The sequence below is a fragment of the Phoenix dactylifera genome, chromosome 4, assembly GCF_009389715.1.
Source record: "Phoenix dactylifera cultivar Barhee BC4 chromosome 4, palm_55x_up_171113_PBpolish2nd_filt_p, whole genome shotgun sequence".
Lineage (NCBI taxonomy): Eukaryota > Viridiplantae > Streptophyta > Magnoliopsida > Arecales > Arecaceae > Phoenix > Phoenix dactylifera.
This window is the reverse complement of record NC_052395.1, coordinates 10,651,817-10,664,056: the sequence shown is the minus strand read 5'-3', so window position 1 is coordinate 10,664,056 and position 12,240 is coordinate 10,651,817. Positions and strand designations below refer to the sequence as shown.

General features: G+C 40.8%; 1 protein-coding gene across 2 annotated transcripts; it reads right to left on the bottom strand.

Annotated features, from left to right (window-relative positions):
- Positions 1 to 4,517: 4,517 nt before the first annotated feature.
- On the bottom strand, positions 4,518 to 5,413 carry LOC108511822 (troponin I-like). Of its 2 annotated transcripts, none has more exons than XM_039125186.1 (2): positions 4,991 to 5,413; positions 4,518 to 4,846 (listed from the first exon to the last, which is right to left on the bottom strand). In XM_039125186.1, coding segments are annotated over exons 1-2 (417 nt in total). In that variant the 5' UTR covers positions 5,407 to 5,413; the 3' UTR covers positions 4,518 to 4,845. The 2 variants fall into 2 exon arrangements, with proteins under 2 accessions (XP_038981114.1, XP_038981113.1); XM_039125185.1 differs by having other exon boundaries at positions 4,994 to 5,413.
- Positions 5,414 to 12,240: the final 6,827 nt, after the last annotated feature.

The following is a 12,240-nucleotide window of genomic DNA, read 5'->3' as shown; positions in this document are numbered from 1 at the left end:
GCATTCCCAATGGGACCTGGGTTGGATCTCTTGTGCGGAAGATGGATTCACCTTCCTCGTACCAATCCACTGTTGGATCACAATGACCGCTTTAAGATCTATAAAGATGATGGAGCGGTGCAAACCAACTCTTCTTTTAACTCATTCCTGTTGGCTAAATGGGCTTAGAAGTTTGTTAAAGGACGAAAACTTTTATGAAAAAGTATCACCTATATGGAAAGATATTAGTAAGAACTTGAAGGTCTTCTGGAACTGCACTTATTTTAAACTAGGGAATGGCGAGAATATCGGATTCCGGAAAAACTCCTGGGTTGGTGTTGTTGGGGGGAAAAAGTGTCGCCACGCTTTGGTAAGCAGACCCCTCCGAGCAGGGGCCGACCGAGCAGACCCCTCCGAGCAGGGGCCAGCCGCTCCGAGCAGGGGCCGACCGGACAGACCCCTCCGAGCAGGGGCCAACTGAGCAGACCTCCTCCGGCTTGAGGACACTCAGTCTTACTAGCCCGAGGACGCCTAAGTTGCACACTGAGATTACGTCCACCCGCAGCACGGCCGTGCAGACAATTAATGTGTAAGGGTCGTGCAGACACCCGGTTCACTCAACAGTCAAAACGCATGGCCCTTGCAGGCCCCTGGGCTTACTCAATAATTAAAGCGTATGGTTTCCGTCGCCTATGGACATCGAGTCTTTCACGGCAAATCCGCATGCCTACAAATGATAGCGACTCCGTGATGACAGGCTTCGGCCTAATCTCCTACCATGATAGCATTGACTTACATGATCAAGCATTAATGACCAATTGTACGACAACCAATTTGCTCTGTCACGTCACAGGTAGCCCGATCCTCCCTATAAAAGGGGAATTCCTCCACTTAGGGGGGGTTATTTTCCGTCTCACTTTTTCTTTCCCCATACAGACCCCTGACTGACTTAACCATCGGAGGGCCGGCACCGGAGAGCCCAGCCACCGGCTTCTTGCAGGTTTCCAGGAGGACGCCGCCCGCCGACGCGCCGCCACCCAGGCAGCGGAGCTCTCCTTCTCCAGCCGACGGCCGCCCCCGGGTCCAATTTCCAGCAACAGGTGCTACCCTTTGTCATCCCTATTTGTGGAGCTCTACGGTAGAGTGGTGCAAACCAACTCTTCTGTGGAGTTGGAAAAAACAAAGATGGTGCATTAAGCTCTAAGGCATATTATCATTTTTGGAGTCTAAGCAGCATGAAAACTCTTCTCCAACTTCTACATCCTATCAGACCCTCTACATTAACAGATGTGCCGGTATGGGAACTCACCAACAATGGTAATTATTCAATCAGTTCCTTCAATAAATTGCTGAATTGTAGTGGTGTTCTTTGGCCTTTTCACAAGTGTTCATATGGTTGGCACTCAAAAACCGGCTACATATGGGTGAAGGGATGGCAAGAAAAGGATGGGGAAGAGGTATAGAATGTTCTCTATGTGGAGCCAACTCGGAAACCATCTTGCATCTCCTTGTCAAATGTTCTTCTGCAAGAAGCTTGTGGTTTACCATCAAGACAGCTCAAAATTAATGGTTGGCCAAAGGATATTCGAGATCTATGGATCTCATGGAGAAGAAAGAGGGTTAAAGGATTTTTTCGAAAAGGTTGGGACTAGCTCTCTTTGGCCGTTTGTTGGCACATCTAGTTGGAAAGAAATTCGAGAGTTTTTATTCAGAAAGCTTCATCCATCAATACAGTTCTTCACAAGGCTCTAAATACCTTCATGCAGTGGGGAAGTTTGTGTATGAAAAAAAGCAGTGACAGCCACAAAGTATTGCTGAATCTTCTTGGTCTTTTGCCAAAATAGATTATCTGTTGAATTGAAATTTTGGCCATTAAGATGCCGACTGAATTATAAGTTTTCATAGTCCATGCCTATTTTTCTGAAACTATGTAAATTTTGTGCTTTTCGTGAAACTGGGGGAACCAGTTTGCTTCCTCCATTACCCTTCAAAAAAAGAGACATATGCAGATGAAAATTAAGGTTTCCCGCTCTATAATGGGGCTAAACCACAGCCATTCGGATTTATAAACTGTGAACCATCCATATGGATAAGGTAGTAGAGGTACAATTCTTGCGGCTTCCAAGGGTTGCTGTGCTTCATTGGTTGAATGGAGACAATGATGTCGTACAAAAATCTTGATATATTTCAGCAGACCTATCCTTGAAACCTATGCGGAGGCACCGCGCGCTATAAAGATGACCTGATTAGAATCGGGACTAAAGAAACTCCGAGCATGGCTCTTCGGCATTATAGTACTATGAGCCAAGTTTAAAAACTTAGAACTTTATTTGGAGCTCCGATCATTCTCCACTTCTCCGACATTTCTTATAAGCTGTCTTTTTTTTAGTTTAAATAAAAAATATTGATGCTACTATTTGCAACTTCGAATAAAGAAAGTGATCTCTATAGAATATCAGAGATGTTGCAACTTCTCTTTTTGATAGTATAAAATCCGACTCAAATAAGAATGATCTCACCGTTATAAATAGAGGACATAATAAAAGAAATGAAAGTAAAGTGAATGGACTTTACTTTCCACCAGTGATATATACCAAAATTTATATATGGATCATGATAGTTACCCGAAAAAGTCTCAAAGTCCCAGTTTTTTAAATTCGAGACTCGAGTTGACCAAGTTGAAAGAAAACCTTTTGTTTCCTTGACGGGATCAAGAATAGGATCAGATTTACCTGGTGATAGTAGAGAAATATGATTCCAAAGGATCCATGGTTGGAGGACGTTACGATGTCTCTTTTTTCACCGCGGGAAACCAGGAGTTACCATCTACTCTCAATGTAATAGCAGACTTGAATCCAAAGATCTCTCTATGGAAGCAGATTGAGAATTCTCTTTGGTGACCGGCCCTTTTAGTAAACCTTCAACCGAATGACTGTCTGGATAACATCTGGTTGAAGGGACCAAATGTCAAATACTTTGGAAATGCATACATTCCTGAATGATCATTTCCAAGGGAAACATGCGGATTTTGATCCCCATGGGCAAAAAAACTTGTGGAAGGCTGCGGCTCTAGGGGAAATCAAAGATTTTTATGTGGTTGGCTCTTAAGGACAAGCTGAGCACAACAATGAACCTCGTTAGGGAAGGATTTAAAGTAAATGATGCTTTTATTCTATGCAATGAGAAGGATGAAAAAATATATCTTCTCTTCACTATCCTCTTACCAAAAATATTTGGACAACGATTTCACACAAGAGCTTCATATTCCTGGCAGGATCAAAGAGTTTTAAGTACAAATAGAGTGACTTGGTACCAATGGCGCATCACTATATGTTGGTCTCGTTCTTCTTCTTGTTTTTTTTTTTTTGTTTTTTGTTTTTTTTGTGAACGAACAATTCATACATTACGGATACGAATACATCTAATAGCATCGGCAAACAAAAGGTCTTGAAGTGTACCAGGCATCTCACCCTCCCCAACCTATAAGGTGCCTCCTGAGTAGCTCGCTACATATGCCGCCACCCAGTCCGCCGCTCTGTTAGCTTCACGATATACATGTATAGCCTGAAATGTAATACCCTCCCTCACCATCAACCAAATATCACGGAGCAGGAGAAAAATTCCTCCATCATTGTTCGGGTTCTTTCGGACCCAGCTGATCACCGTGGTCGAATCATCCTCCAAGAGGATAGAGTTCGCCTGAAGCACATGCCGCACATAACGCAATTCCATCCAAGCCGCCCGTAACTCTGCCCCTGGAACCGAGGTGTCGAAGACCTGACACCCCCCCGCTACCACCACACTAGAACTCAGGCCTTTGATAACAAATTCGGCCCCTCTCCTCCTGCCTCCATTTAGGACCGAGCCGTTAAAATTGACTTTGAGGAAACTCGGAGGTTGGGGCTCCCAGGTAAAGAAAATTATATAAAGAGCTGTCGAAGCAATGTGGGGGCCTCAGGTATTCCGAGCTGTCCAAGGTTTGTGATCTAAATCTGCATGGAGAATCTCTGTTGTCTATACCTGAGCCCGCTCCATCCACTACAAGAAATACATATTCAGCGACTAAGATTCTAGTCGTCGAATAACCATATTTGGTTGCCGAAATTTTTTCGCGACTAACATACCCTTCGTCGCCGAATCCTAGTCACTGAAAGGTTTTGGCGACCAATATTGTGTGGTCACCTAAGGTACACCAACAACGACCAACGTTTGCTTGCCGAAGAAAATTATCAGCGACCAAATCTGTTGTCGCTAATTTCAACGCCGACCAAATAGTTGGTCGTGGAAGGTTTGTCTTCCGCTACCAAACAAATGGTCACTGAATATCTATCTTCCCCCACCAATAGTTTGGTCGCATAATGTATTAGAATGCATTACAACAAACATTTTTTGATGGTAGAAAGTATTAACCTATATTTAATTAACAATTCAAATTATAAGCTTAATATTTATTTTTGGGCTCGTTCCAAATCCTGTACAACCAACACAGCCTATCCAGTATCCATATTGTACAATACATTTGCTCATCCAAATAGAAGTATACACAATGTTGGAGAATCCATAATCATTCATTATAAATATCATCATCTATAAGTCTAAAGTCAAGCATACTTATTAACCATACATCAAAATGTTTCATCCATACCATATGTTAAGGTGATAATCATCACCAAACACATCAAAATGTAAATTAAAAATTCCAAAATATCTGATCTTGCTATTCATCCAAACAACCATCATGTAGACAAAAATATTCTTATACCAAAAACTGGATTCTGCTTGTAGACAACTCCACCATGATCATCTGAACAAAAGCTATCCATGTACCAGAAACTAGATTTCACATGCTCATAACTCCACCATGTATCTGAGAAAGCCAAAAAGAATACACAATTAATAACCACATATGAAAAATAATAAACTCAAATTCAAGTATAAGTTCACAATGACATTTTGTTTAATTTGGTCCAAATCTCTAAATAACCTATGTAATATAAATGAGAATACATACCAACGAGTATTTGTACCACCAGTTGAATACATGGCCCTATCATGATAGATAGATGACTTGTGCGTTTGAGTCTTTTTCTTTAAGAACTCTGTCACCAAACTTGTAAGATGTGCAATTTGCTTCTGTTCTTCCTCTCGCTCTTTCTTTTCCTCCTCACGCTCTCTCCTCTCCTGCTCCAATTGCCTCCGCAGCTCCTCACGCTCCATCTTCATCTCCTCCATCTCAGCTTTAAGTTTCTGCAACTCCTCAACATGGTCTTGTGACACACGACTAGGTGTGGAAGAAGATGAAGAGGGCTTCAGCCCATCCCCAAATCCAAGAATGTATCTCTTCCTTTTTCCAAGTGCCTTCCTAGACATCTCCTCTGATGTTAATTGCACACCGGATTGAGAAGATTCTTCTCGCAAGCTCAACATCTTTGACTGTCAATGCAAAGGTAACAATAGAATTAAATGTATATAACCTTGCAAAAGCAGAAACTGATTTAAATGATTATTGAGATTTTAGATACCTACATATTTCACGGCGCAAATAGGATCAATCCACTCTTTGTTCTTCTTGGTATGAGTTTTTTTATAGAATTCTGGAAGTTCAAAGTTTTCAGAACCATTAAACTCCAGCTGCAAAGTGTAATTTAAATTAGCATATAGCCACTACATAATAAGAAAACTAGAATAACTGTCAGATCTACTTGCATAAAAGGATTTCAAAAATATACTTGCAGTAAACTAGAATAAAAAATCTAATTGCAGCAAATTGTCTATTTTACAATAGCCAAAACTATCCCATAGACTGTTTCACAGGCAGTTTACTAAAAATATAGACAGTACATACTCAAAAACATATTACCGGTATAGTCATTGTTGCAACAGATGACCGAGATTCTGAACAATGATTGTACTCAAGCTTTTTCCTATTCTTTTTGCCATTTTTGATCTCACCTTCAAAAAAATACAAATTAAAAATCTAAAGAAAACATTATGATCAAATATTTTACTTATAAACTCTGAAGTACTAAATATGTAAGTTACCTTGTGTTCTTTGCTTTTCCACACATCGTCAATTAAGTGGCGCCAATTCTCTTGAATCACATGTTCGTATGGATGACTATAAGGGTCCACATGTAAGACATTCTTAAGATGCTTGTAATGCAATTTCATATTGTGCCTCCAATTTCTGTGAATATTGTAGCATTTTCTGTGGACAACTTGCTGAGCTACTAGATTGCCATGATAATCATCCGAGATTTTGATCTTGTCCTAAAAACATAAGTAAAACCATTATGTAGTATGATCAATGTAACTAGTACAAGTACCTAAAAAAATATTGTGCAATAAATAATTACAAGGACAGATTGTATGGTAGCAGATTGAGTAGCCTTGTCTACATGCCGCCACGTCGGTATGCCCTTAATTGGACACATTCTCCTAATATACACCCCAACAGATTGGCTACCTTGGGGGCATTAATACCACATAAACCATTCCACTTATCAAGTACTGGAACATAGAGCTTTTCTCTGCCATTCTGGGCAATGAGCTTATCAATTTCTTTCCCAACTGTTTTACCCCGCACGTGCTTTGATGATGAACCTGCTAAAATACTTAAATACTTTAGGCCATAAGACAAACCTGCTAGTGATAGACAAAGAGAACGCAAAAAAAACACACAAAACCACTGAAATGCCATCATTTTACCAAGAATATCTTAGTAATAACAAGATTCAGAAAGATGAGTTTTCTCACCCACGTTGTTGGCAATAATAGGTGGACTTGAAAGCTCGTGGGTTTGCTGGGTAAAAAAGGTGGGGAGCAGAGTAGGTTGGGCAGCCATCACAGGCACAAGTTCAGCATCTCCAGAAGAATTCAGTCCTTCATTATCAGATGGCAGAAACTCTTCATCGTCATCGCCATTGCTAATCTTGTTCGGTCCTTCATTACCAATCTGATTTGAACAAAACAATGCCTTGGACATGCCCGGTATGCCAAGAGCCTCTAATCTCATTGAGTTCATTTCAATCCTTTTTTGCCTTTGCCTTTCATATCCTGTCAGCTTCTGGGACAAGCACCCAGGCTTCACAAATTTTTTACCTACTTTGTGCATCTTTCACAATAAAAACCAGACAGATACATTATATTCAGCCATAAAGAAATATGGAGTAAAAAGTACATCACACTCTCCATAAAAACAGAAGCATGTAAGATAAAAATGGACGATTTTCATTAACATAAAAATATGTTCAACTTTGCCATAGATAGATCATTAGAGAAATATATCATGGCTCTAAATCTAGATATGTATCACTGTCTCTATCAATCTCTTCTTCTTCATCGCTAGGCTCCTCCATTCCATACCACGGCACTCCACCCAAACTTTGCACAAGTAACCGTAGAAGTCAATCGGTTGCCCTTCGTGGTCCCCTTCAACAACTAACCCACTATTCTGGCTTTTACGATGGTTGTCACGTTCGATGGTATGGAATCGGACACCGTTACAAAAGCACCTTGAATATATGTTGACTATTGGACGAGGACCGTTGGCCAATGACCATAATTCATCAGTAGCTTCCGGTGATCGCTGGTTTCGAAGTTGAGTCATCTATAACAAAAAAATGACATAATATGTTACTTCACTTTCAAATACAAGGATAACTCAAGGTGCCTACATGTTAATTAATTTTGCTTACGCGATCTTTGAACCACTTGGGAAATTCTTTACGTTATCTGTTTGTGATGTCAACTTCACTCTCACCTTGTATGTAGTTCTTGTGTTCCCTATTCGACATTCCGTAACATATAAGTAACATATAAGACCAAAACAACTAAATATACAATAGCTGAACCTTAATAAGCAAGTTAAAAAAACGTACTTTTGATATTGATCCACTTTAGAACTATTGTATAAGACAAACCATTCAGCCATCTCAAGTTCATTAAACGGCACATCAGGTCCCCTTCGAATTAACCCAAATGGTCGGGCACTTTGAGTGAAGACTGCTAACCCCGTGCCACGATCACCACCGTCATCATTTCTTTCTTCTCTGTTAAACACTGTTTCGATTCCATCGAGGTATATTGAGCAAAATGTTGTACTCTCTTTAGAAATATAAGCCTCAGCGATAGAACCTTCTGGGGTGAGCTCGGTTGGCAACAAATCCTTTTAGAACTTTGAGTAACCTACGGTAAATAATAGCTCAAAGCTAATAGAAAATTTCTTACATGTACAATAATATACATGATTACTATTCCTACTATACGGTAGCAAACAATTACCTTTCAATTGGATACATCCATCGATATTGCACTGGCCCTCCAAGAATAGCCTCGCAAGGCAAGTGAATAGCTAGATGAACCATGACATCAAAGAAGGCAGGAGAGAAAATCTTCTCAAGCTTGCAAAGAATAAGAACAATTTGGTCCTCTAATTTTTTCAAATCAGCTATTTTTAATGCCTTGGAGCACAATTGCTCAAAGAAATTGCCTAACTGAAATAATGCAGTATTAAGTTCTTTGTTGAGGTACCCACGCATTCCAACTGGAAGAAGGCGTTGCAAAATAATATGATAGTCATGACTTTTCAGATCCGATAATTTACCACCTTGAGTACTTACACAGCTAGAGATGTTTGCCGCATAGCCATCTGGAGACTTAATCAATTTTAAAAAATCACAAAACTTGTCTCTCTTGCGGGGACAATGTGTACAATGCTGGAGGCTTCTCATAAGATCCGTTCGTCCGCTTTTTTAGGTGTAACTCCTTCTGTATACCCATATCTGCCAAATCCATGCATGCTTTTTCTGTATCCTTGCATTTCCCATCTACGCCCAGTAATGTCCCAACAATATTTTCTACAATGTTTTTTTCTATGTGCATGACATCCAAGTTGTGACGCAGCTTGAGTGTTTTCCAATAAGGGAGATCAAACAAAATACTTTTCTTGGCCCAAATCGTGTCATCATCTTTGCCCCTTTTTCTTTTCTTATTAATGCTTGGATGCTTGCCCAACGGCTTGTATGTCCCTGAATTAATTTGCTCCAAGATCTCTTCTCCCGTGAACTCTCATGGCGTTGACCTGTCCTTACTTTTACCATTAAAAAGCTTGCTCTTTCACCATATGTGGTTCTCAGGCAAGAAACGTCTCGCACCCATATAGCCAATCTTACTCCTCAAACGTTCTGATGAAGCATCTTTGTTACAAATGGGACAAGCCAAATAACCTTTTGTTGGCCATCCAGACATGTTACCATATGCAGGAAAGTCATTAATGGTCCACATGAGAGCAGCACGCATTATAAATGTACTTCCACTAGAGGCATCATAAGTTTGCACGCCATCCTTCCAAAGCTCTTTCAACTCATCAATTAATGGCCTCAAGTAAACATCTATTTCTTTACCAGGAGCCGTTTTTCCGGGAATAAGCAATGACAGCATACAAAATTACTCTTTCATACACTTCCATGGTGGAAGATTATAAGGCATCACGATAACGGGCCACATACTGTATGATGTGCTCATATTTCCAAAAGGATTGAAACCATCAGTAGATAGCCCTAACCTCACATTCCGCGGATCCTTGGAAAACTCAGGATGTTGCCGATCAAAGTTCTTCCATTCCTCCCCATCAGCCCGATGTCTTGATGTTTCGTCATCCACTTGCTTCTCCTTGTGCCATCTCATATCTACAGCTATTTTCGGGGCAAAAATAAGCGCTTCAATCTCGGTATCAGGGGAAAGTACCGCAAAATTTATGAGGGATCTTCTTACCGTTACTATCATTCAGCTTATATCTAGGCTCATCACATATAGGGCATTTCTCCAGGTTCGCATTCTCCTTCCAAAAAAGAGTACAATCATATTTGCATGCATGAATTAGCACATATCCCAAACCCAAATCTCGTAAAAATTTCTTGACTTCATAAAGGGTCCATGGAACAAACTTATCACACTTCGGTAGAATTTTCTTGTATACCTTCATGTTCATGTCAAAAGAGGAATTGCTCCACTGGTTGTACACCTTAATATGAAGCATCTTAATAACGAATGATAATACTGTAAAAGTTTTGCAACTAGGATAAACGGGTCGTTGAGCATCATCGAACAACTTATCAAAATTCTGTGCATCCTCCCTCCCCAAGTTATTAGGCAATTCGTCAATATCGTGATTCATGAAAGCGCCCACGTAAACAGCTTCCAGCATATTATACAATTCGTCCCTATCATCGGTGCCATCCCCAGCCATTCTATCCTTAACACCTCTACCATTGTCATAGTTAGCATCATTTGAAACACAAGATTGATGCATGTGAACAGATTCTCCATGTTGCACCCAAGTCTTGTAAGAAGGCGAGATTCCTTTCGACATCAAATGAATCTTGACAACTTGAATGCTTTATTTTTTGTCATTCATGCACTCGACACAAGGACACCAAATATCATTTGCTGAGCCTAAATTTGCCACCGCAAATTCAATAAAAGACTTCACCCTTCTTTATACTCTTTACTCTTCATTCTATTTTTTATTGTCATCCAACTCTTGTCCATTTTGACTGATCTACAAAGTACTTCATCAAGTTAGATTGATTAGTTTATAGATTTATTTTTGTATCCTGCAAAAAAAAGTTGCAGCAGAAAACCAGGGGCGGCCTAATACATTTGGGGGCCTAAGACAAATTCAGTGAATGAGACCTTTTCTTTTTTTTTATTATTATAATAATAATAAATTTTAATAAGTACAAAATAGTTAAAAAAATGATATGAAAATAGATAGCTGTCAAGTATACTATTTCAACAAAGATGCATGAATCTAACAAAGATAGACAAGAAGCCTCTTCAGTTTAATATAATCCTTGAATAGAAGCATGAAAAAATAATTAGTTTAAAAGAAGTCCCATCCTACCATCTCCCATCTCCCATCTCCCTTTCGATACCCAAGCTACATCACAGCACGGCAACCATTCAATCCAAACAGAAAGGAGAAGAAACAAAGAGGATAAAATTAAAAGAATCTCCACCCTCTAAGAAGTCCATCTCCAATCCCCCTATCTTTCTTCCCGATGGCCCAACTGGATCAAGAGTAACGCGAGGGAAGGAAAACCAAGACCAAAACCAAAAAAGTGAAGGGATGAAAGATAAGAGCGGCTTCAGACGTGTATCAAGCCAACCAAATCCCTCCCCTCTCTTTCTCTCCACCCAAAACAAAACTACTGTCCCCAAATCCTTCCTCGCTCTCTCTCCCTGCTGGCCCAAGAAAAGGCCCTCGCCCTAAATCCCCTTCGCCTCCTCGCTCTCTCCCCTTCGCCTCCTCGCTCTCTCTCCTTGCCGCCCTGACAAGAAGCCCTCCGCGGTGGCTGCGGCGGCGGCAAAGGAGGAGAAGCCCTCCGCAGTGGCTACGAAGGCGGCGAAGGAGGAGAACCCCTCCTGGGTTTCTTCTTCTCCCGCCTCGCCTCTAAATTTTCCGACAACCCCCGACGACCCCGGCCACCTCTCCTTCTCCCTCTCCCTCTCTCTCTTCCTCCCGGCCTCTGCTAAATCAAATTCCAGAGGACACATATGTACCTTGGAACACCGACGCTGAAGAGATGAGCGAACGGGCGAACTCGACGACCCCCGACCACCTCTCCCTCTCCCTCCCGGCCTCTGCTAAATCAAATTTCAGAGAACACATACGTACCTTGGGACGCCGATGCCGAAGAGATGAGCGAACGGGCGAACGGGCGAAGGCGACGTGCGGGTGAAGGCAAGGAGTTAAAGCCGAATAAAGGAATAGGAAATTAGGATTTGTTTGGTTTCTCACACGTCCCCACATGCATAAATTTCTCGACTAAATTTTTTTTAGTCGCCGGAGGTGAACCTTTAGGGACCAAAATTTAGTCGCCAAAAATTTTACCTCCAGCCTGCACGAAATACTGGACTCGCGCCAACTTGGTTTTGATTTTTCGCGATCAAATATGCATTTAGTTGGTGTAGGACAATCATTCAGTAACTAACAAGGATGCATGCAAATTTATTTCTAAGCGGATTTTCGATCCTGCCCGTAGGATGTCCAAGAATTCTATATATTTCTAAGCGGATTTCCGTTCCCACATCCGCATGCCACGTATCCTGTCGATCCGTATATTTATTTTACAAGGAGTCAAGCACCGAGCTCGACCTTTTAAAATTATATTATAATAATAAAAATAAAAAAGAATTTAAGTATGAAGAAAAGTTGTGGGATTGAGATTCAGCCAAAGAGACGAGGATATGCCTAAG